This window comes from Styela clava, chromosome 2, assembly GCF_964204865.1.
Source record: "Styela clava chromosome 2, kaStyClav1.hap1.2, whole genome shotgun sequence".
Lineage (NCBI taxonomy): Eukaryota > Metazoa > Chordata > Ascidiacea > Stolidobranchia > Styelidae > Styela > Styela clava.
This window is the reverse complement of record NC_135251.1, coordinates 12,418,600-12,445,055: the sequence shown is the minus strand read 5'-3', so window position 1 is coordinate 12,445,055 and position 26,456 is coordinate 12,418,600. Positions and strand designations below refer to the sequence as shown.

The following is a 26,456-nucleotide window of genomic DNA, read 5'->3' as shown; positions in this document are numbered from 1 at the left end:
ATGTTGTTTCCAGTAGACTCTCATCAAAATAAACAAATGTAGTAGGATACAAGTGCTACAACGCTTGCATTACTGCACTGGTAGGACCGTGAAAGAATAAGTTACGGTAATTTCATTGTGGTAAGACACCGGTACCGGCACCAGTACCAGTATCGTACTTACGTACTGAGCTACTAGTACCGGTACCGAACCTGTAGGTCTGATATTCCGTTCCGCATACGATAGGCTATAAAACTTGCATTGCAGCATTAGTAATACCGCGGAAGGAATAAGTCAATTTCACTGCGTTACGGTACCGGTATGGCAACTTACCAGTACCGACCTACAGTAGCTGTAGTACTGAGCAAGACAATCGATCGCGAAACCGCTTGAAATAAGTGTAAAACAGTGTTCCCATGAGTAAAAATAAATACCGCGAAATTTTGTATGAAATATCATATCTCATAGGATTCATATAAAATTTAAGAATAAATAAAAGTAATAGCCTTCTGGGGAAAAATATAATCTTTACTCACTGAAAATTTCAAAGCAATTGGTCCAGTAATCAACGAGAAAAGCGATTTTTTCATAACGATACCAAGAAGAAGACAAATAAGAACAAGAACAACAAAAATACCAAAACGATCGTTATGTCCACTAAACGTGTCCAATAAATTGACTATATGTACACAGTGGATCGGGGACAAAAATTTTAATGTCACGAGAATGTGTCTGAACGTGAAAAATAATAAAGTGCAACTTAGTGTGTACATATACAGTATTGAAAAAATAACACACTGGATAGGGCAAGAGAAATTTATTTATAGGTTTGTCATAATTTGAAAATGTTAAAAAAATTCCATGAACTTTACACTGATATGTTTAAAAATTTTACAAACTTACTCCAATACTGTAAATACATATAAGTATACTTATCAATAAGTTTTAGCAGATGGGTTCTGAAAACGTTTCTGACTTAAACAAGAGGGTCAGGTCAATCAATACGGAAATTTTATTAATTCACATCTTGGGAATCGTGTCTCCAAAGCAAAGCGAGTACCTTGTTTGGTACTTTTCTTCCTCGAAGACCTGCTTGTTTACTTCATTATTCACACCGAATACCCAAATCACATTCAGTCAGTTACTCATGTTACAACCGTAGAAACATATCAAAAAAATTTCGTAACTTCTTAAGGTAATTTGAACTGTTTACTGTTATGACTTTCATAATCTTCATGGACATATAATGGTATTTTAAAATAGACTTTTAGTATGTTTCGTGATTTTTGTGTGATTATTCCCGCCATATATCTACATCCAAAAGCCTGTTCCTTTTATTACATATATATTTATCAAGTTATTTTCGCATAACTGTGCGTTCTGTTCGACGAACTCAAACGGTACTGTGCGATCATTGGCGACGGGCGCTGAGCGCAATTACAGGAATGAAATTGGAACCTAAATTTCCAAATTATTTCCATTCTGGTTGCTATCTTACGTGTCAGCTTTGATCACCTTATCGCCAACGTAAAATAAAAAGTCAACAATATTTTTTCCACTGGCTCCGGGACTCCGTTGTCCATTAATGTTCTTATTTTTGTTTATGTTATGTTTGCGTTAAATAAAAATTTTCAAAATGTCGTCACTGCGTATCCGTCAATAATTCTAATAAAATTGACTTAATGAATGGCATTTTTTACATATACAAATTAGTATATATATATGTCCAGAAATCTTTACAATGCTACTTCATTAAATACTTGTATTAATATTTCAAATTTTACGAAACGGCTCACTAAAACTTGATATTCCCGCGACATTTGCGCTAATTACGCTTATTTAAACATTGAGACAATATCATAGCCACTGAAAATGAATAAATAAAAAAACATTTTACCACAAATATAACACGCAATTTTGATGTCTTCGTTTCTTAGTGAAAACTGTGTGCAGATTCTCGTGTGGTCGTCAGAAATTCAGGTGTGCTTTGTGTAATGATCGATTCTTTGATCCAGCGGCGCGCGAATGCCATGTCCACGCCCCATGTTACCAGATATTCCCATAGGGAACTGTTATTTTATATTCGACCTGATATTCAAATATTTTGCTAGCCCTACTCGGAAACCAGTAAATAGTTATAACTATAGTAACTTGATTGATTTTATGTTAAAAAACTTGCATTTTATGGACAGGCCTGCCGTAGAGCATGATGTCATTCAATACCTTTACATTTCGTATTTCATTAAGTGGAATATTATGCTCATATTTCATGCCGCTGACTAGATAATATAATAATGTATAAACACGTTCCCACCAATTTCAGCGTGGTGATGGCATATAGTTGAACTGGTCATTGAGCTTAACTGTCATATTTAATACCACACGCTGATCCTAAGCATTCATTCAATCATTTCGTGTTGGCTGTTTGATTAGACAGTGAATGTTCGCGGCTGGGTTATACATAGATCGATGGGTGGTCATGTTGTATGCGAACTAAAAGCAAAATACTTATATATTATTAAACAGGTAATATATATTTGTGGTATCTTTATTGAATGATGATGCATGCTAAAATAAAACACACTTTCTGGAACACAGAATAGTTCGTTGTGATATACGTGAAATAAACAAAACCGTATTTGGATGCAAAAGAATCTTCAACTCATTCGTATAAAAGAAATCATATCGGTATAACACTTATATAAGTTGAATTAAAAAAATGCAGAATTGCCACAATAATCACGATCTAAATTGTGACAGCAATACTCTATGATAGTTGCGGATCGATGACATGCGAAGAAGTTTCATTCTGGAGAAGGATAAGACAGAACATCCGTTGAAAAATCAATATCAAGCGTGCGAATGTTTAATTATTTCGTGATTGTTTTTCTTCGCATTGAAGCATGGGTGACCGCAGATAAAACTTAAGTTCATGATAATGAATCCAGGTATGGCGGGAAATAGACTTTATACAACATCATGACAATCATTTGAGAGTCTCAAAGAAATAAAAAAAGAATTTTTACTTTACGATAAGTCAACAAGTTCGACTTTAAACTTTGATCTTTTAAATTCTTTTGTTACCGGTACAACTTGCCGACATATCAAGCAATCATTGTGGTATTTACCCTCCCATATTCAGCTAAAAATTCGTTTTAGGATCCCCATATTGTTAGCATATATTTCCGACCAAAAAGATAGAAGCCAGTTAACATTTTAGTTTAGCCAAGCACATCATTCAACTTCCCTAATTGCCTCAACTAGCCATAACACTAGTCAATTCAGTGACATTGGTGATGTAACAATATGCCAAAAGATTTTTCTGATGAAATTACACAAAATGCGATTGTTTGATTACCCACCAGCAAAAGCGACGCGGGCCACTGATAATGAAGATGTGGGTCACATGCGGGCCTGGGTTTGGACCACCTTTATTAAGCAATTTCAATACTACCTTCAAGGCTAATCACAAATTGGATAAAAATATCACAATGAAAGAACTTAATCAAGTTTTAAAACCAAGAAAAAGCACTGCTCCAGGACTAGACAAGATTTGCTACGCGATGCTTATAAAATTGCCCGCAGAATGTAAAGACATATTACTCAAATTGTTCAATTTGATTTTGAACAAAGGGAGTATTCCAGATACCTGGAAACGCTCTGTTGTAATTCCGATTCTTAAATCCAATAAACAAAAAGACCAACCATCTTCATATATGCCTATATCTTTAACTAGCAATTTATGTAAGGTCTTGGAAAGAATTATAGTTCGCAGACTGAAGTGGTTTGTTGAAAAAATGGCATATTATGTAGAGAACAGAGCGGTTTTATGTGGAGGAGATCTACAACTGATGCATATCTAAAATTACACGATGACATATATAAAGCTTTACCAAATAAAAGATCTGTACTTGGCATTTTCTTAGACATGGAAAAAGCGTATGACATGGTATGGAAAAGAGGACTGTTATACAAACTATATAACATTGGTGTCACCGGGAAAATTTGGATTTTTGTTGCATCTTTTCTGACAAATCGTTCATTTCAGGTTAGAGTAGGCAGTCGTCTTTCAAGTATATTCTCATTGGAAAACGGAATTCCTCAAGGGAGCGTAATCAGTCCACTGCTATTTAATATAATGATAAACGATATGCCTAGTACTATTTCATCAGATAATGTTGGATTGTTTGCAGACGATAGCGCTCTATGGCACATTGGTCTCAATATTGAAGATTTAATCATTTCCTCTCAGAACTCGTTGGATTGCATTCAGTCCTGGTGCAATCAATGGGGTTTTAAGATCTCGGTCACAAAATCAATAGTTGTACTCTTCACCCGAAAGAGAAAATTACCACCAATACAACTACACATAAACGGTGTAATACTCCCAGTCAGGAATGAAGTAAGATACCTCGGAGTCTATTTCGATAGGCGCTTAAATTATAAGAGACATATCGAATATGTTGTACAAAAATGTAGTAAACGGATTAATCTGCTGCGTTTGCTTATTGGAACTAGCTGGGGAGCTAACAAATCACCTCTTTTGTCATTGTACAGATCCCTAGTTCGACCCATTATTGAATATGGTATGGAAGCCTATTTTTCAGCATCAATAAATGCCATAAGAAAAATCGAAATTATCCAATCTCAATGTCTACGCATCGCTGCAGGTGGCATGATGAGTACTCCTAAAATTGCTTTACAAGTTTGTTGTAATGAGATGCCATTGATTATAAGACGACTACAATTATGCCTCTTATATAAGGCTAAACTGCTAACATTTGTTGACCATCCTTGCCACGAAGTCATCGAACACTCATGGCATGAAATATTTCCCAACTCTCCAGCATTTCGTACATTTGGTATGATTGCAAGGACTTTCGATATTGACAAATTGGATATTAGTATTATTAAAGCCGAAGAAATTCCCCCATGGTATTTGGACGAAATTAATATCGACGATGCATTATCGAATATACTTTTTCCTTGGTATACGCCCGACCAAACAAAAGCTATAAGTTTGGATTATATAAATGAATCTTATCACTCACACGTGCATATCTATACCGATGGGTCAAAAATTGATGAAAAATGCGGTGCTGCGGTTTATGTTCCATATAATAATTCTCGTATGGGTTTTAGGCTAGACAAAGACTGTTCCTCGTTTGATTGCGAAGTTTTTGCAATATATAGTGCCCTTACATGGTCAAAAAATAACTATAAAAGGAATATACTTGTCATATCGGATTGTATGTCTGCTATACACGCTATAAATAATAACTCGGATCAAATTAGTAATATATCTTCAAATATTCAGACTTGTCTTTTTGAGTTACAGGAACAAGGATGCAAAACCACACTACTATGGGCTCCAGGACATGTTGGCATTCCGGGTAACGAAGTCGCCGACAAAATAGCAAAGGTATCAGCGGCGAAAGTCGATGTGGACAAAAGATTATCCCAATCACAAAACAAAGTCAAATCACAAATTCGACAATTCTGCGCTAATAAATGGGATCAACATTTTATACAAAGTGACCAAGCGTTTCATTACAAGACAATTTTCCCCTCAATTGAAGACAGATCAAGAATTCCACTTGGTCACCACGAATATTGGACAAAATTTTATTTCGACTTCAGACGGGACATTGCCGTTTAAATGGGCACCTCCATAAAATAGAATGCCATAATAATGGACTTTGCGATTTCTGTAATGATCCAGAGACAGTAGAACATTTTCTAATGAACTGTCGTGCATATAGAAATGAAAGACGCATACTAAAGATGAAATGCCGCGATTATGGCATTGAATTTCAACTCAAAGCTATCTTACGCGACCCTAGCATTTTCCCTGCTCTTGTTGATTTTGTGAAATCTACCAAGAGAGTATTATAGGCATATACAAAATTTTGATTTAAATTGTCTGGCGCAAAAGACTCAAATTGTTTAAAGCGCCATATATTACCATACCACACACACACATACATGATGGAATCAAGTTGTGGAGAAAATTATTGAAATTTCTTTTACAGAGTAATTAAGATGAAAGGATATTAGTGTTATATAGAAACAAGTTGTTACCAATATGGCGCTTGGCTTGATCATTTTGCTTGCTTTGGTGACTTTGGTGCAAGGAGAATCTCTGAATAGTAAATAAAATTCATATTGTCATTTTATATCGTGTTATATGGTTATTTTTGCTGCGCATCGTATGATTAAGATTGCAATCTGAAATAAAATTCACTAGATTTCTGCTTTTATATTGTAGGGAAGAAATATTGTTTACACAGGGCAGCAAACCAATCAATGTTTGGCCTATGTTTCCTTGTAGTTCTCCAAGTCACAGTCCAATCTGCATCTGGTGATATCTACACAGCATCAGTGGATCCACATTCAGCTTTTACGTATCGATGGTATCTCATAATTGCTCTAACAATAATACACTGTTTAGCAATTGTTCCTGTTATTATTCTGAGATAAAATTTCATATTATATTTTCAGACACGTGTGACATGTCACCTTGCAAAAACGAGGGAACTTGTCAAAATTCGAATGAAGAGCCGCATTACACGTGCGCTTGTCGGCCAGAATATCAGGGAACTCAGTGTGAAAGTACGTAATATATATTGTCAAATGTACTCAAACCAAACATTAAATAAAATTTTCCTGAACAGTTAAAACAAATTTTAGACGATATATTGGGTATTTTGTGTTGTTTTACTGATTTTTAGTCTCGAAGCATTTGTTTGCATCAAGCATAACCTTAATTATTAATTTACAAAAATCCTTGAAATTTTTACGTAATTTCTAGGAAAACGTAAGTGATTGGAATCCACTGAGATACGAATGACAGCACAAACGATATCTGATATTTGTACTCGAATCTTGAAAATCACACTCATATTATTTATTATCGAGAAATCCACATTCATACTCTACAGTCTACACTATCCCAGAATCACGCTCAGAATAATAGATTAAAATATGGTATATAAACTTGTAACCATTAAGCCGAGTTAACTTTAAAGGGAAATGAAAAATAGAAATTTCGCGCTTCACGAAAACCGAAAAACCTTTTTAACGTGATAACTTTTGAGACTACAGTCACATAAAGCCCCATGCTCGAAAAACCAACTATTTTCAACAAATCAGCAAACTAAAATAACTCTGCTCTATTTACAGAATTTAAAAAAACGTCTTTCGTAATTCTAGATTGAAATCAACCAATTAATTAATATTGCTCGCAGAAGAACGCGCTTTGGCATATTGAGTGTCAAAGGACAAAATGTTGTCATCAAGCTCCTATTATGTCACATATTATTAGAGATCATGAATCCGGGCTCTGTTGGCCAGAACACTGTATATACGCGCGGTGTAACAAAATTTGTAGCCTGTGATTATGAGCAGAATTTTTTTTCGTTTATTTGAAATTTTGGTTGATCTCATTCTAAAACCAAGAAGCGTTTTGTTCGGCAAGGCAGTGAGTCAACATATCAAATTCGATGGTTTGCTAATAATGACAACAATATGGAAAAAGGCTACATATGTGAGATATCAGGTACGATTTATCATGTTGTCCCAACACGTCGCTCTCACATGGTGCTCGTCAGGTTCATATATTATTTTATGTAACTGATAACAAATATACACATTATATATATTTCACATTATATGTCATAATAAAAGTGTATATAGCCTGATATTTTCACACAATTTTTGCAAATGTTTCTTCATTAATTAAGATAAACTTAAGATATTTCGAAATCATTCCGTGCCCAAATGATATATATAATTCTCCATAGAAAAAAATCGATTTTGATTTGCATATTATATTATTTACACCATTTGCAATTATTCGGTCTTGTTCAAATGTAGAAAACTAAGCACAAAAACGAACCTTGATAACAAAAAATTGAATTGAATTTGATCATTTTCGAATGCAATATTCCAAAATACGAGTTAATGATTTGAATTTTTGCAGTCGTTGACAGATGTTTGCTATTTCCATGTCATAATTCGGGAACTTGCACACAAATTGGTTGTCAAAGAAATTGCAAATGCACGTGGGGTTATACGGGAGAAAGTTGTGAAAATAGTAAGTTTCATCTTTATTTTTGCAAAGGATTTCAGAATATCAAGGTTACAACATTAATTAAATTATAACTGTGGTCCGCCAGTATCAGCCAGTTTGTTATTGGTGCTACTTATTATGAGATAATTGACTGTTATCTCAACAATTGTAATTACAAGTAATTTACTCATTTACGTTCATGTAAATATAAATTTTGTGTGAAGTTTCGAGGACTTAAACCAGAGGCACCGATTAACTCTGACCTAATGCCTAATCCTCAATCTTGATTTAACCACCTCAATCTTAAAAAAGATATAGAGAATTTATCAAATAGTTTGAATAATAAAAAAAATTGTGGGAGTACATTCACGTGCCGAAGCAACACTTACTTGAAAATAATTGGAATACCTCCTATCACAAATTTCAAAAACAAGAAATTCAAATATTTTCCACTCACTCATTTTCACGTTTTTCTCAAATCAATTTGAGCGTAACTCGATAACCTAGATGTTTAATATTGCTATACACTGTAAATAACATCGAATGAAACAATAAACTTATATTATTTGCTATAATGCCGTACTACCTAGTCAATAGAACAATGCACAAAAAAGTACAGTGTGCATAAAACCTTTCACGGTCTGAACTTGGTAAATGTATTTTGTAATACAGGAGTTTCACAGATTTCTTGCTTTCAGTCTGGAATTTCAATTAGGTGGAATCAAGAAAATCACAAGATGGGAAGAGTGTATACACTTCACTTGGAAGTGATTGAGTATTTTATTCCTGGAAATGTCATTTGTTTCACCATCTTGAAAATTTAAATCTAATTATTTCGATTTAATGAAATTATTTCGTTATCAGATTGAATACAGTTCTTGTTATGGAAATGTATTTGCGCGCTAATCATTTATTTTATTAATATTTCTGATCCAATTTTGGATAACAGTGTTTTTAAACTTTGAAACTGAAAGTAACATCTCATAGTTAGGCTCATTTGTTTCATTATCAACATCAAGTTCATCTCGATAAATATTTAAACAACACAATTCATGAATATTATAGACTTCATTAGAGACAAATAAATTGCCAACGACATGCACGCAGGAAATATTATTTGTCGTACGAGCAATAATAATTACTTATAATGATCATTTACTCAGGATTTGATGTCTGTGACGATCAAAGCAACAAACGTGCAAATCCTAGTGACTGATGAAGCATCAATAAATATCGGGAATGTATCCGAACCGACACCAATTCATTGCGTCTCAAGCACTCGTCTTTCCATATCACCCAATAAATATATCAACGTGGATCTATGGGTAGCTCGGATTAGAATGTCTTTGAAATCCGTTGCTAAAGTCTATTACATCTTTGATGAATCAAAGTTCAAAGTCGAACTTGTTGACTTGTCGTAAAATAAAACTTCTTTTTTATTCCTCTGAGTCTTTCAAAGGATTGTCAAGATGTTATATATATAAAGTCTATCTCATGACATATCTGGATTCATTGTCACGAACTCAAGTTTTATCTGCGGTTACCCATGCGATGAAAAACGATGAGGATATAATGAAACATTCGCACGCTTGATCTTGATTTTTCAACGGATGTTCTGTCATATTCTTCTCCAGAATAAAACTACTTCGCATTCCATTGATCCACAACTGTCATAGAGTATTGCTGTCACTATTTAGATTGTGTTATTATGGTGGCACTTCTGTATTTCTAATCTAACTCAGATAAATGTATATATATAATATGATTTCTTTAACATGAATGAGTTAAAGATTCTTTTGCATCGAAATATCTTTTTTGTGTATATTATAACGCATTAGGAGTTTTTTCTTGTGCTTTCGAAAATGTGTTTTATTTCAGCATGTATCAAAATTCAATAAAGATTATACAAATATTTGTGTAATACAGTAGTAATACTACTGTAATAGCTTTATTTAAAAGTACGAAGTAGATATTTTATTTTTTAGCCGTATAACGGATAAAAGTTCATCAGTTATGAGGCAAACAAATGATCATTCTACTTTAGAAGATAATTTACAAAATATTCTAATATAAAATTATTGAGAATTTATCTCCACAATAAGAGAAGAAGACATCTAAATTAATTCATAAAATTGACAATTTTAAATACAATATGGGAAATGACACAATTTAAATACATACAAAGTAATCTACTGTAATCACTCATCTGTTCGTATTCGCATTCGGTTTGCATCTATATACGGAGCGTATATGAACAGCGTTACATCCGTAATCGTTTTGATTATTGTGAGCCATCGACTATTCGGTTTAACTTGAATTAAAGTTAACGGCTAGCAAAAATATATTACACTAGTCCTCTGATAAAAAGATCTTCATCAAGCGGGTGGAGAACCTATATCAAGTGGGCGGCAATTTTTTTTATGTGAGGCCCAAATAGTGAAATGGAAAACGATTCAAGGGCCAACAACATCGTTGGAAATTAACACGTAATACACTTGTTAGGGGGTATTTAAATCTGTAATTAAAATTATTGCGAACGTACCGGTACATGTGGCGGTGTAAAGATCCAACAACCGAACGCAAAGAAACCAGTCATTAGCTTTTGTAATACAATCCCCGGATTTTTTTTTTGTTCATAATGTTATATGTTATGGCAAGAAACATAGGATCATATAGAGCAGTGGCCGACAATCTGTGGACTCCACCGCAATCGAGGGCCGCATTTTCTAGTGGGCCTCCAATATATTTCAATTATGGCTATGATGTACAAAAAAGTTCTATAAATTCAACATTATATATAATTTTTTTGCCAAATGTTTTTTTTGTATATCAAACGTTCATACATTTAAACTATAGCAACGGCATTGCAACTATTCTGGTACGTTCATTTTTGCGTATCCGGGGATTGTATTACAAAAGCTAATGACTGGTTTCTTTGCGTTCGGTTGTTCGATCTCTGCACCGCCACATGTACCGTTCGCAATAATTTTAATTACAAATTAAATACCCCCTAACAAGTGTATTACGTGTTGATTTCCAACGATATTGTTGGCCCTTGAATCGTTTTCCATCTCACTATTTGGGCCTCACATAAAAAAAATTTGCCGCCCACTTGATATAGGTTCTCCACCTGTTTGACGAAGATATTTTTATCAGAGGACTAGTGTAATATATTTTTTCTAGCCGTTAACTTTAATTCAAGTTATACCGAATAGTCGATGGCTCACAATAATCAAAACGACCACGGATGTAACGCTGTTCATATACGCTCGGTATATAGGTGCAATGCGAACAGATGGGTGGGGTGGAAACTACTTCGGCGTTGTGGCGTATTGTACTGAGTGTTAAGCATACGCTCACCACCACACTTCCCATTACCCTGCGTCGGTTCGTAGGTTCTCAACCCGACAGCTTATTAAGCCGTCATATTGACTCTACTTCTCCTCGGGAAATATATGTAAATTCCATCCTACCTAGAAGCACTCTATGAAACAAATACACTGTAGCCGAGTTCAGTCAATCGAGACTTTGTCATACACTTAGCCTTTGATGCGTATGGATGCTTCCCCGAGCATCGATTTCCTGCTTATTTCTGCAACAGTTACCAATTAGCAATAAGTCAACGATGACCTTACAATGTCAATTTGTGCAACTTTTCAGACACTTCCTTCGCTTGGACAGTTATTCAAGTATAGTTGTAAACATCGGCTCATTTATACGATTTTGCGTGTTATTTGTGTCAGTTGTCAATTGTGTTTTCTATAATTGGTTGTAAATCAAATAATTTATTTCTCATTATTGCCTCGGACGAACTTTTAGTTCCTAGTTTAGATATATTAATATTCAAAAAATATTCACGGAAAATGTGCGTCAGACTAGGCTAAAATCAGCTATCAGTACTAAAAATGGTGATTTTAAACATGTAAATCAGTTTATAAGTGCCCCCTCTCCAGAAAACTCACAAAATTAGTATTGAAAATTTTGCTGTGGTAAACGAACAGAGTGAAATATATATATATATATAAGTATGGTCACTTGTACAGACAATTGAGACTAGTAGACAAAGCGATGGCCGATGATGGTAAGGTATACAAAACTGTTTGTAAAAGAAAGTTCCTACCATGGACAAAGTATGTAAATAAAGAAATCAGAGTGTGATGTAAAAATCGATGAGCATTCGTGGAGCACTTCTAAGCGACGTATACCATTAAACATTGATGCAGATACAGGAATAGGTGACCACCGCAATAAAAACCTAAAAGCAGAAATCCGATGTGGATTCCAATTCAACCATTCGACTTCCCATTCCATCTTAGATCTAATTTCATATTTCATGAAAAAAACTGATAATAGGGGGAGTTGCCTGTTGTGTCTTCCTGGATCTAAAGACAGCATTTTGACACTGCCAGTGTTCACTACTAGCCAACTTTTTTGTAAAAGTGTTGAGACACTTTCGTATGTTTTTAAATGATTCGAAATTGCCCTTTTTTTGTTTTCGGAGGGAGAATTTTCAAAGTAGCCAATAACTTGCATAATGCAAGTTTGAAGTTTTACAACTAAGCTGCGTGCGATTTATTCAATAACTCAATTTTGCATTACATAACGATATTTGCTGAAATTATAAGCTATGTGGTGCAGACATGGGAGATTGTTTATAATAATTTCTTGTTTATAATATGATATTACATACAAGCACTCCGATTCCACTACTCTTGCAAAAATGCTCAATGGCATCCACCAGATGTAGGGATACGACGTGCGTTTCTATGAAAGAGAGTGGTCATGTGACCGAAGTTCACGATTTGCTAGTGCAAAAATATCTTACTGAAAATAAATAAATCGAAAGTTAAAATTTGTAAACTCCTCGTTCCTTTCTTAGTAAATTTATTGGCCATTCAGAAAGTTTTGATACGTGACACGATATTGTTTGGTAATGAAATATAAATTTAGGCCTTTTTTGGCCATTGTCTCTGCTAACAAACTATCGATAACCCAAGTTCCAACATCAAAAAATGAACAAAGTTATTAAATAAACACGGTTTCTCAATGAAGAATGGCTAATTGTATCAGAAGCGAAAGAATAAGGCCTGAAAATATATCACAAAAGAATATTTATTTCGAGGTTGACGGAAAGACTTAATGATAACGATTGCCGAATCAGCGAAAGAAACAAGTGTGAATTGTCGATTGTGATCCAATGAGTGAAAAGACATATGAACAATTATATCGCGACTAGACGTCCGATATCTGAGAATCTTACTTTTCTTACAACAATAATTTTCGGTATCTTATCGTTTATTTGGGCGAATAAGGAATATTTATTCCAATTCGCGACACGCTCAAAAGTATTTGGGGATCACCAGCATATCTTTTGTTCATTTTTTATATTCATGTTTTCAAGAATTACCAATGTTGTATTTCGCGTACGTTCACGAAAGAAAACTCATTTTTGTCATTGTTCCTATCAATGTAATGTATGGAAACGCGCAAGTGGCATCGGTGCATATATTTCATGCTGGGTCTGCGGCATTTCAGGGAATGCTATAGTATTCGTTTTCTTGTCGGCGAATATCCAATATTTAGCTCATGTATGAAACAATGAAGATTGAACAACGCAATTTGGTTACCGCCAGATTGAATCACTGATTCCGCAATTATTATAATAGTTAAAACCATTGCAAAGAAATTTAGAATAGTCTTTATAAATGTCGCAGATTGATAACCGCTTTTATATTGGAGCACAATGACCACCGATCGACAGGCAAAAGTCTTTTACACACGAAAAGTGGTCAAAAGGCATTTGACATCGTGTGTGCTTTTCAATTATATTACAATTCGATTCGATTATTCGCAAAATAACAACAAAACGATTCGAATAAATCGCGACTCCATTGATTGATTTTTTTTAACACGCACAACGCTTTTTCGATTATCTATTATATTCAAAAGAGTTGAAACGAAAGCTAGGGCACCCTACTACAATCGGCCAGGGCACCCTACTTGTTAAAATTGGCCGGGGCACTTTCGCTTCTTTAAACTTTCGAGGCATCTTTGCGCTCATAATCTCATCGGAGTGAACACTGCAGTAATAGCCATCGAATCCTCATCCAAAAGTTGATATGTTAGAGACAGTGCAAGCAAACTATGTAATTACTTGAGTGGTCGATCTCAGTTTGTTGAATTAGGTTGGCATAGATCCCTTATGTTGCGTATTCAGTGTGGAATCGTCCAAGGTTCGATTATTGGACCCTTGGCCTATTTACATTTTATAAATGATTTGACGAAATGCTAGAAACTTCTATCCAAACTCTTCGTCGATAATACCTGATTGCTTGCCAGTGCCAAAATCTTGATCACACTCCAACATAGCGTGAACACAAAAATATATGAAATGTTTGATTGAATGTTATACAACAGTCTTACTGTGAATGTTGAAAAATCCGAAGTCATGATCGTCAGTCCTAAATCGCGTGCAAAACATCCCAACATCTGAATCAAAATCCGAAGTCATGATCGTCAGTCCTCAATCGCGTGCAAAAAATCCCAACATCTGAATCAAAATCCGAAGTCATGGTCGTCAATCCTAAATCGCGTGCAAAAAATCCCAACATCTGAATCAAAATCCGAAGTCATGATCGTCAGTCCTAAATGGCGTGCAAAAAATCCCAACATCTGAATCAAAATCCGAAGTCATGATCGTCAGTCCTAAATCGCGTGCAAAAAATCCCAACATCTGAAGTCATGATCGTCAGTCCTAAATCGCGTGCAAAAAATCCCAACATCTGAATCAAAATCCGAAGTCATGATCGTCAGTCCTAAATCGCGTGCAAAAAATCCCAACATCTGAATCAACATCCGAAGTCATGATTTTCAGTCCTAAATCGCGTGCAAAAAATCCCAACATCTGAATCAAAATCCGAAGTCATGATCGTCAGTCTTAAATCGCGTGCAAAAAATCCCAACATCTGAATCAAAATCCGAAGTCATGATCGTCAGTCCTAAATCGCGTGCAAAAAATCCCAACATCTGAAGTCATGATCGTCAGTCCTAAATCGCGTGCAAAAAATCCCAACATCTGAATCAAAATCCGAAGTCATGATCGTCAGTCTTAAATCGCGTGCAAAAAATCCCAACATCTGAATCAAAATCCGAAGTCATGATCGTCAGTCTTAAATCGCGTGCAAAAAATCCCAACATCTGAATCAACATCCGAAGTCATGATTGTCAGTCCTAAATCGCGTGCAAAAAATCCCAACATCTGAATCAAAATCCGAAGTCATGATCGTCAGTCTTAAATCGCGTGCAAAACATCCCAACATCTTAAGCAAAATCAGGAGGTTGCCTTAGAAGTTGTTCAGTCCCATAAATATTTCGGGATTTAAATTTAATAATGGTACTCCTGAAGTATGCGCACCAACATGTCGCATAACCTGAACCTTAACCTGTTACACAACCTGAGTTCAGGTTGTGCGCCATCTTGGTTTAAAATGGAACATGCATACTATCGAAATGCATTAGAGACTGTCAATGTCGGTTGAGATCCCGAAAAAACTTACGCATTATATGGATAATGCCACTGTGCAAACTGTTTACTTTGCTCTTTTTCACTACCACATCTATTAGTAAAAACTTAAACACCACATACCATGTAACTGTCTGACATTCATACACTTGAGATTGCTAAAGTTGCACCAATTTTGAAACAATTGTCTTCCCGCAGTTTTTGACAAGTATTCTGTTCGACTTACCACCATGTATTATCATAACACTCGCATCTCAATCAAGTTCAATCTTTTTGTACCTCGTTTTCGCACTGAGCAATTCTCAAAGAACCTAATGGTGTACGACAAAGTAGTCGTCTGCATCATGCTAGAGTGACAACTTGTGCTTCGGGAGAGTATCGTGTTATTGTGGGCGATGATAAATGGTGGTGCTTGGCGTGTGCTCCGAGTGAAAAATAAACTATCAGTGTTCAGAACCGACCTGATCTCATACGCAAAGTCATGATCGGGATAAATATTGCAGGCAGAATGGCGACAAATAACGCTGGGATTCGCAATAAAAGAATTGTCCAGTCTCAGAGCGGCTTTGGCGAATGGATTATGTGCGTTAGCATGGTAATAAATAAAAGAATAAACCTCGCTTATATGGATACAAAGGTAAATGATCACTGCCATATCTGCTAATTCCAGTCAAATGATGAAATAAATATACAATATGGTATATCACCAATGTACATATGGATATGTCATTTATAGATATGCGCCCGCGACTAATAGGAAAAATTCAAAACGGATGTTGTCTGTTGTCATTTGATGTAGTTGTGACGGTTAATTAGCGAATGTCTTAATACGTATTGGTATTGATGGAAAATTGAACGTTGAAAATTTTAAAACGTTGATAAACTGGATTCAATCCCTATTTTTTCCTGTAAGTCAAACTCGTCCTAACGAATTCGTCCTAACGTTCCTATACAACGAAACGGAAATTATTGATGATTATCAGGAACGATCAAATTATGGCTCAGTCGCTAAGAAAATAACAGCTAAGGTATACCGCTCTTATCAATCATGTTTATTACTATATATTTTCTTGTTAATGCCATAATGGTATGGAAAACCAAAGTAGTTCATTAGAGATAGTATTATTGAACACGAAGAGGACTTATGAATCGTTTCGTTATAATGTTGGTATTCTTTTTCTTTTGTTGTGAAAAATCGCTTTTCTCTTTAAATACTGGACGAATTGCTTTGGAATATTATCAGTGGTTGAAGATTGTTATTGTCAATTGTTGGTATTCGTTTCCCTTCGACATTTTGGGTGTTGACGTCAACAATATTAAAAATTACTAAGCCACGCAAAAGTAAGACGTTTTTGAGCTTAGGTGAGGAATGGGTACGTAAAGGATTAGATGCTACATTGTGAATTTTTTCATTTGGTATTTTAGTTCACTTTGAGACCAGACGTATCAATCATCACCGTAGCAGTCCGTGTACGGGTATTTGTAAGTTACTGTAGCTGTTTCACAATTCCAGTTTCGATCACAATATAATTCTTGAGGAAATTGTGCGTAAATTTTCCGTTTTTGCCTTCGTTTGAGGAACATATATAATTTTTCGAGTTTAGTAACAGTACATAGAAAACGATGAAGTGCCGTATTACGAAGTCGAAGTTCTTACCACTTCGTGTCAGCTCCTGCCACGAACGAACCGCGGCGGATCTTTCGATGGTTTATCGCGTTATGACCAATGTTATGTACCAGATTTTAGTTTATCATGCGAAAATATATCTACTTAAACCTGAAACCTAACCCCAAATACATCTAAACTGTATCTATAAATTTTTTTTCTCCAAATTATCCCATATTTGTCGCCATCAAGGCAGCCCTGTCCTAACGGCCAACCTGCCGTGGTTACGGCAGCAAAATTTCACCTTTGAGATGTATATAACCTCAATGAATTTCACCCCCCATCGGTTTTCAATTTGCTGCCGCGGATACAGCAGCTCGCCATCGGTTTGTGGCAGCTAAATAGTCAGTCGCCGTGAGTTTGGTCATAGCAGCCGTGGTTTGGAAATATCACCATGGCTTTGCGGCAGCTCCATCCACCGCGAAATGCTCAAAATGCGCGTACGCCCTTATGCGCCTATTACGCGCACTAGTTTCGGACTAGTTGATCAAATTTCTGCACAGAGGTAGGAAATAAGTAATGCCAAACCGCATTTTTATATGCTATATTTAGGTTTTAGAAAGTTATTATTTCATTTGACATAAATGAACGTGAGAACGTTTTATTTGTCAAGACTATCAAACTCTGCTGCTGTTTTTCAGATTTTAAACGAAGTGTAGCAGCGATGCAATACACTGTATATTCTATAAGATGGATGTTTGCAGCTGCCTTGAGTATAGGTATATTCAACTATGAGTTTACAACATTATCTTACGGAACCGTGAACAACGTCGTTACCTCATTCTTTGAAGAAACTCCTTACGCAACAGATGCTCTGCCTATCATAGCTCATGCCTTCGGGATATTTATGACACCCTTCTTGATTCTATTCGCAGGAAAAATTGGTGTTCGGATGCAATTGATCTTTGGATGTGTTTGTGCACTCCTTGGAATGCTGTTTAACGTGCTTGGATTTATCAGCAGGTTTGTGCAATTTTCAGTTACATCACAATGATTAGCTGAACCTGAGAAGTGAAAAAACCTAATATTTGTAATGTTCTATAGATTTCCGCTGCAGTTGGTTTTCTTTTTCTTTCTTTTATGGTGCCCATATACCTTAAGTATTTTTCCAAAATATTTTTACTTATTCAACAGGCATGGAAAATTATATATCATGAATGATTCCAAACCGTGTATACCATTTTTAGGAAGACGTACTATTTGCTGCTAATTGGAAACTCCCTTGTTGGAATATCTGACGGATTTTTCTACGTTCTTCCAATGACACTTGCCGCTAGCTGGTTTCCTGTGAATGAAAGGGCAACAGTCATTGGTATGACATGGCTTGCAGGAGGTTTTGGCAATGCCTTTTCTGGCGCACTTTTTCCAGGCATCTTTGGTAATGCCACTGATGCCAACGTAGGGTTAATTTCTTCCAATAAGATTCAAGAAGTTTTTGCGTCAACATTTGGAGTGCTTTGTTTTTTGCTATTCGTATCAACAATTTCCATGTGGATATTTGCTGCTGATCACCCCCCGTCTCCTCCTACCGCTGCACAACAAAACATAATAAAACAACAAAATGAGGAAAAAGAAGCTAATTGTATAGTAAATTTAAAGACAGTTGTCCATTTGCTACAAAACCGGAATTTTTTGTTGCTAACTACATCCCGTGCATTAACAGTTTCTGTATTTGGTACGACAAAAGTATTGAACTCTTCCATGATACTGAAGACATTTCCAAGCATGTCAGATTCGTTTCCAGGATTGCTACGGACCATTGGAGCATGTGTAGCAGCTCTCACATCTTTCGCGACAGGAAGATTCTTGGATAGATTCGGTTACTACAAGGAGTCGTGTATAGTATGTGAGTATCCTAGGCAAGTTGAGAACGATGTGTCAAACTATAAAAAAAAAGTGCAATATTATCGGGCTTATTATTATATAACTGGAACAAATAGTGTAGTTCCTATATTTATGTCTAAATTGATTCGATGGTCAGTTATAAAATGCAAACCGCAGAAGTCTTCTGACGAAATGAAATATATTGAGTATAGGATAATGACCAATTAAATATAGAATGTAATGTAAATAGATTTTTCTGATTTTTTTTAGCATTCATTGCAATAGTTTTGTGCTCACTTGGAATATTCCTCGGTCATTACTTCAAAAACATCATTGCTATCGGAATATTATATCCTTTAATAATGGCTATAAGATTGCCGACTGGAGTCGCCATACCTGAATTGCTGCTTGAAGCTACATATCCTGTCAATAATCTAATATTGATGGCACTGTACGTCGTGCCGCTTAATTTCGCTTCAGTACTGTTCGTTTCTTTGGAACGACTCATATTAGAAATTTACGGCGAAGCAATGGCGTCATTGGTGCCCCTGATAGCTAATATCTTAGCTTTATTTCTACTTTTACTCGCAAATCCGAAGTACAAACGAAGTGCAATGGATGAAAGAATGAAATCAAACTCGGTGTCTCGGAGAGATGAATAAAAGCCAGTCGAACATGTTGACCAAAAACATTGCAATTGGTTATGTAATTTTAGTATGGACGTTGTATGGACACAAATAATGATTGGCGGCCACAAGTGGAATATTTTTGTCAATATTTGCACATTCCACTTGAATATGAAAATTAGCCGAAATCCTCGATTATTCCGAGATATATTCAATTTTTGCAAGGCCATACAGCAGATTCGATAGTCCCATGACTAAGTGAAAAACTTTCCTATCCAGCAGAAATGCACGAATTGAACAGACAAGATAGCTTTCGTGACCTCTCATCAATTGCTAGATTCAACAGTTTCCGTTTTTTTGTTATTTTAATGTGTGTTTATTGTTTTCAATCGATTCTTGCACGATGAAAATAAATATCTGAATTTGAGCAAACAAAATGGACTAATAGTCCAACAGCAGTCAGAGAAAGAATTATCCGTTAACATTAGCTCGTAGTTGTTCAAGGTCAGGATAAGGAAATATCGATTGTAGTAATGTTGATCAACATATTTCGTCAAAAATTGTGTGATTATTAATAACTTCCGAATTGCGTGTAGCGGTGTTTACATCACTTTGATATCGGAGGAGCAAATTCGTTCATGGAGAGCCATCGCATTGAACATTTCAGCCGAAAGTGTCCAGTTTTCTAGTGAGGCGAAAATGATCTAAGTCTGATATGAATAGTGGTCAACAACTGTGTTTATTGAACACGAAGTGGACCTATAGATCATATCATGTTGTTGCGATTCTTTTTTATTTTTAGTAATAGTTCAAATACTTGGTTAATTAAGGTTACTTACCAAATACCTGGTTAATACAAATACCCTGCGTGGGTTCGCAGGTTCGAATTCCATGCGGGGATGGTTATGTGCGAGAGGTTGATTGATTAATTCCTGGACTCCTCGCCGCCGTAGGGTGGTCCACGTAACCGCTGGTCGGTTACGGTTTCTTTCACCATCAAGTCCATGCTTCCGAAAACAAATAACTAACTAATCCCATACCCGACATGGAATGGTAACCGGACGAGAGGCCGTGGTTCGCCATATGGCTAAGTCGTCTTATCGGCTTTCCTCTTCCCCGGGATAAATATGTAAATCCTATCCTAACCTATTATGTGTAGCCTATTTATTTCAAAATTACTGTCGGCTTTATGGGATCGGTTTTCCTCTACGAATTTTATGTGACGTCATCAAAATGAAAAATTGCGCACTTGTAGGCAGTTTGGTGTTTGCGATGGATGCGATATGTTGTTCAGCCGATGTCAGGAAAACTACTATGAAAGATTTGGCAACAGTACTATTTCGTTTTATTTTCGTATCCATATATTTGAGAATCTTGTAATATATCAGATTGGGTGATCACTGAGTTGTCGTTGATAGAATTTATGGAATGTATTGCCAATTCGTAATGACTGCTTAATAATATAGAAATAAATTAATATCAATAATACTTATATTTTCAAATTCAGTATTTTTTTTTCATTAGGCCGCACAAGGTGCTAGCCATGAGATCGTTTACATTCTAAAATTTTTGGAGAAACTGTTGCAACAGCTCGTTAAATTAAGAAAAATTTTCCCGAGAAAATTCATTTCATCAGCTTCTGGAATGATTAATGTAAAACGCAGGCTTTAAACTTTCGGCATGGTGTGAACAGGTATCATAATACCAGTTCAAATAGTACCTGATTTAAACGTATGCATTAGGTTAATGAGGTTTCACACTTGCGAAGGTACGCGATATGTGTTTTTCATACGGAACGTTGCTAAGTTGCGACGTAATTGCGTAACGAAGTAATTAGGGACATGTTGTTTGACTAAAGTTGGCTCTATCTCATAATTATAATTAGTCTCCTAGATTGTCTTACAAACAATATAAAACTTATCTGCATATAACATAAGGTTCGCGAGATATGATGTTTCAAAGTTGCATGACTCACACGGGATGATAAGATAACTAACGCAACTTTCACGAAACCGCACGATGATTGATATTTGTGCGGCCTAATGAATTTCATCTAAGCATGTACATTATAAGGTACAAAATTTAAAAACCAGCCGCCGCGACTGGTGTTGCAGCTCTTGTCAACTTATTATTGGCAGGATATTTCGATTCTTTTGCGTCCAAAAATATAAAATATTTACTAGGTGATCTAGCGACGCCATCATGTCTTCTACGTTTTCATTGATAAAACTTAATTGTAATTTTATCGATATCTAACAGTGAAAAATTAGCCTTGATGTTTCCGGGGGAACCCTATAAAGACACGGGGTTCAAATTGTTTGTTTGTTTCTATGGGAAGTGTCAATCCCGATGAATGCCCACAATCGTTACTAACTCTTTTTAGGTCTTACACACCTGATAAATATTTGAAAATTGATAGTTTTACCCAATATTTATGCCACCCATCCAAAAAAGCGATCGTATTTTTGCGCGAAGTATAAACTATATTTCGCGCAAATATTAATGCCTTTCATAAAATATGTTCGCTTGTTACTTTTCTGACAGATGAGGTTGCTTGAAATATAATTTCCCATCTTGCCACAATATCGCTTTTAAAATTTTGAAATGTTTTCTCAATTTAAGGTTAAATATTCACGCAAAAGAGGAGACGAATAAAATTATTGAAAAATCTCTCCTACATGATTTAAATAATTACCAATATATGTTTAGCAGTTATTTTAAATATAAACGTGTTATTTATAAGTAAACGGATATCGGTTTTCATATTTTGTATATTTGAAAATCTCGTAATTATCTACTTTATAATTTGGTTTTTGATAAATGAAAATAGAAGACATCCCAAGGATAGCCCTAGTGTTCTTTTTCGAAAGAAAATTGAAATACCGTATATGCTCGTTTTACCGCCCGATCTTAATTAAGGGCCCGTTTGAATAGCCGCCCGTGTGAACAGAACATAAAAATAAATAAGGGCCGGTGCTTGAATACCCGCCTGATGTAAAAGCTGATTCTTCAGTGGTAGAGAACAATAGGAAATAAGAAGCGCTTTTGTCACAACGAATTAATGTCGTCAAATATTTGTCTTCAAAGATACCGTAATTTTTGTGTATAATTTTACTTTAAAAATAACAAGCGCCCGTGCTTGAATAAGGGCCCGGTTAATGAGTTTGACTTAAAAAATATTGGCCCGGGCTTCAAAACAAGCAAATACGGTAAGGTAACCCTGTCTAGTTTTCAAGGAAACACGGGATTTCCCGTATTAATTTTTGAACTAAAATCATTCACTGATTTCAACATAGCGCAACATCAGGCTTTGTAGAATGTGTATAAACTTCCCGTGAGAACAACAACAATGGAATATCAGATATCCTGAAAACCCCTCGAAAATTATTATGACGTCATTTGCAATAACAAATACAATGTGATAAATCAAAAACAATGCACCAAGCTCACTGGTTGGGTAATTTTGAATGGAGGATATTTAGTTTTATACAGTCTACTTCTCAAAATGAAAGTCGCTAATAATGGAACTACGTGAAAGAATATATTTCATATTTTTTGACAACAAATTATTTTTGTACCGCCCTGGCCACTTCCACAGCAAGTAGAGTGCCGCCATCCTTTAGGGTTTATCTTCGGAAAAAAAAACTTCGTTTTGATCTTTGAAGAATGCAATTTTTCTCTTTTTCTTTTGTACTTTTTTTTTCAAAACATAAGCAAAAGCATCCGACTCTCTGTGGTTTTAACAATATTTAAAAATTATTCTCGAAAAATTTGCGACAGAACAGAATAGGCTAAAATCATCTATCAGTACATGTAAGCGGCACGTGGTTGAATATTTCATTAAAAATGATAATTTTGAACATGTAAACCAGTTTGTAAGCTTCCCCTCTCCAGAAAATTCAAAATAATCATTGAAAATTTTGCTGTAGGCTAGTAAATTATATGGAGAACCTTTCTGGTGTCAAGGGTCGGGGAAACCTCCTGCTATAGACCTGTTGACTATAGAGTACAGACCGAAGTGACTTTAGGTCAGTAAGTCACTAAGTATAGAATAGATGGGAGGCGGACAACTCGACCACAGAAAGGCATAGATAGATTAAAGTGCAGATTACGTACAGTCAGGTCCTTTGCTAGATGTTATACATTTAATATCGAAGCTGAAATGCTAAAATTCTAAGGCTATAGAGGACTTGCACGGGTCACGTGACTTTGTTTACTGGACGGCAAAAAAACATAAACGTCCATTTGGCTCCTGTCAGTTGCAAGTCGGATTATACGTTTCCGTTTTATTTGGCTGTTGAAAATGGTTATTTCGTATTGTTCCGTTGGTTGTACGTATAGTATAGACAACGAAATGGATCTTCAGTTATATTTCACTGTTTTCAAAAGATCCGGAACGTCGCGCAATGTGGATACCATCTATTGGCAGGAATGCTTGGTGTCAAGTCCAGAAGTCATCTCGCTTGTGTTTCACTGTTTGCGGATAGCACTTCGTTGATGGTGAGTGATAATGTGCCGTACTGCCGTTATCAATTTTTTTCAATATTCATAAGCTCCCTCATTTCAATGGAAAGCAGATGACAAACTACTGTTATTGGTAGGCCTACTTGCAGACTTGACTTGTGTAAGGAATTAATCATCAATTGCCATAAGGTATTGTTTCCCTAGTTAGCAGGTAATCTATTAGTAAGTGTGCAAAGTTGAATAGATACCTAAAGTTTAACGCCAGTGCTCATGCAAAAAATAACCAGAATTCAATTGAATTCGCCATCTAGAGATACGCTCGCCACCGCATCTCTGATCACCCTGGTAGTTTCACAGGTTCCAATCCCATGCGGGGATAGTTATGTGCGAGAGGATTGCAGCTCTCCACCCACTGAGGATGGCTCACGCGACTGTTGGTCGATTACGACATCCCCCACCATCAAGTCCATGCTTCTGAAAACAAATAACTGACTAACTAATCCCGACATAGAATGGTAATATATGCTCATTGATTGAAATGAGGAAGCTTATAAATATTTAAAGAAATTGATAACGGCACATTATCACTCACCGTCAACGAAATGCTGTCCGCAAACAGTGAAACACAAGCGAGATGACTTCTGGACTTGACACCAAGCAGTCCTGCCAATAGATGATATCCACATTGCGCGACGTTCCGGATCTTTTGAAAACAGTGGAATATAACTGAAGATCCATTTCGTTGTCTATAGCAGTGCTTCCCAAACTTTTTGTACCATCGCCCCCCTACAGTAGTTTATACAACTTCATCGCCCCCCGGCACTGCAAAAAAATTGAAGTCTGAAACGAATATATTACAGACCAAATACGGAGACAAATCATAGTTTATAGTGTTTTTGATTGAGATGGATGAGCTTGGTGTTCTTCAGCGAGTTTTTTAATATATATAAAATTACCCCGTTTACTAATGGAAAGGCGATTTAGTTGTTTTGATACCAATAGTGTCACGGCTGAAAACCCCCTTTTCACCATATCAGAAGTCGGAAATGAAAGAATCCAGGGTTCTACCTTCTCAAAAACAAAATTAATTTTTCAAAACTTATATTAATGATTTAGGTACATCTCATTTATCCCTACAGCCTGATGACCTTCACCGAAATACATGATATATAACGGTCTTCGGTTAAATCCATCCCCCATTCCTCATCCTACCACGTCCTCCAGTCAGTCCGATCACCAGTACATAGAATTAATCAGCCATTTGTTTTGGATTAGTGAACTTGGATGGCTCAGGGGTCGGCAAATTTCAAGTCGCTCGCGGGACAAAATTCAGGGTTGCTATTCTTTTGCGGATCGCATATATTTTTTGAATGTTAAAAACGGAACATCGTGCAAAAACTGCGACAATTCGTGAACTCCACTCAGTCGTCTTATTAAAAAATTATTACAATGACATTTAATGTGACGCCAAGATTGGAAGATTTTCTGAATGAGCATCACTAATCCTAGTTTATTGCTTGTTCTTTGTAATGTTCATTACAAAAATGATTGTTCGCACAAATATGTACTTCCAAACATCGAAGTGAATATTTTTGCATGGTTTGTGAAACTTTGATAAAGAAGATACATTCTTACAAAAATTAAGCAGTGATGAATCTCTCGAATAGAATATGAATTTAATTTCCTTATTGCAATACAATATATTCGTATATTTACTGCGCTATTGAACCCCTGCATTCAGCATCAGCTTTTCTGCGTGTTTTGATTTGTCTAATTATTATAATTATAAATTGTAAGCTCGTTAAACGAGTATCTGTTTAATAGAATTTTTAGGATATAATAAAATTTAGTGTAAACGTGTCTCACGATAAATTCTGTTACTTAAAAAAATGTAATTTACTCCTCGAGCGTAGATTATAAATAAAATTAATTCATCGTCAAAACCGCCGTTTGGATGTTTCCCCGGGCATAGACTTCCTTGTTTACTTCGTGACATTAGCCAATCAGCAAGATGCAAAAACAAACAATGGCCGCTTTCGCATCCGCTCAGACAGATTTTCAGACGTGGTCTTGAACATTACCCCATTTTCGCGTTTTCGAATTATATTCGTTAGTTTTTAGTTGTTTTCCGGATTTTACATATAAATCAAATAAGTCAATGATCACTTTGTCTTCCTAGAATTTTCAGTTTAATTACAGTAATCAAAAATTAGTATAGAAATAGCTGTAGTAGACTTGTCTAAAATTCTTTACCGGTAATTTTAAAAAACAGATCGTTATATGCGATGAATCATAATTATGGTT

At 35.7% G+C, this 26,456-nt stretch overlaps 2 protein-coding genes across 2 annotated transcripts; both read left to right on the top strand.

The window, feature by feature from the left end:
* The first annotated feature begins 4,117 nt into the window (after window positions 1-4,117).
* On the top strand, window positions 4,118-5,638 carry LOC144431279 (uncharacterized). Its single transcript, XM_078119191.1, has one exon. The coding sequence runs from the start codon at window positions 4,118-4,120 to the stop codon at window positions 5,636-5,638; it is 1,521 nt and encodes a 506-aa protein (XP_077975317.1).
* A 426-nt stretch (window positions 5,639-6,064) lies between these two features.
* On the top strand, window positions 6,065-19,724 carry LOC144431278 (choline/ethanolamine transporter flvcr2a-like). The gene is made up of 5 exons (XM_078119190.1): window positions 6,065-6,128; window positions 6,481-6,591; window positions 17,880-18,201; window positions 18,426-19,084; window positions 19,333-19,724. The coding sequence occupies exons 1-5, from the start codon at window positions 6,065-6,067 to the stop codon at window positions 19,722-19,724; spliced, it is 1,548 nt and encodes a 515-aa protein (XP_077975316.1).
* The last annotated feature ends 6,732 nt before the right edge of the window (window positions 19,725-26,456 follow it).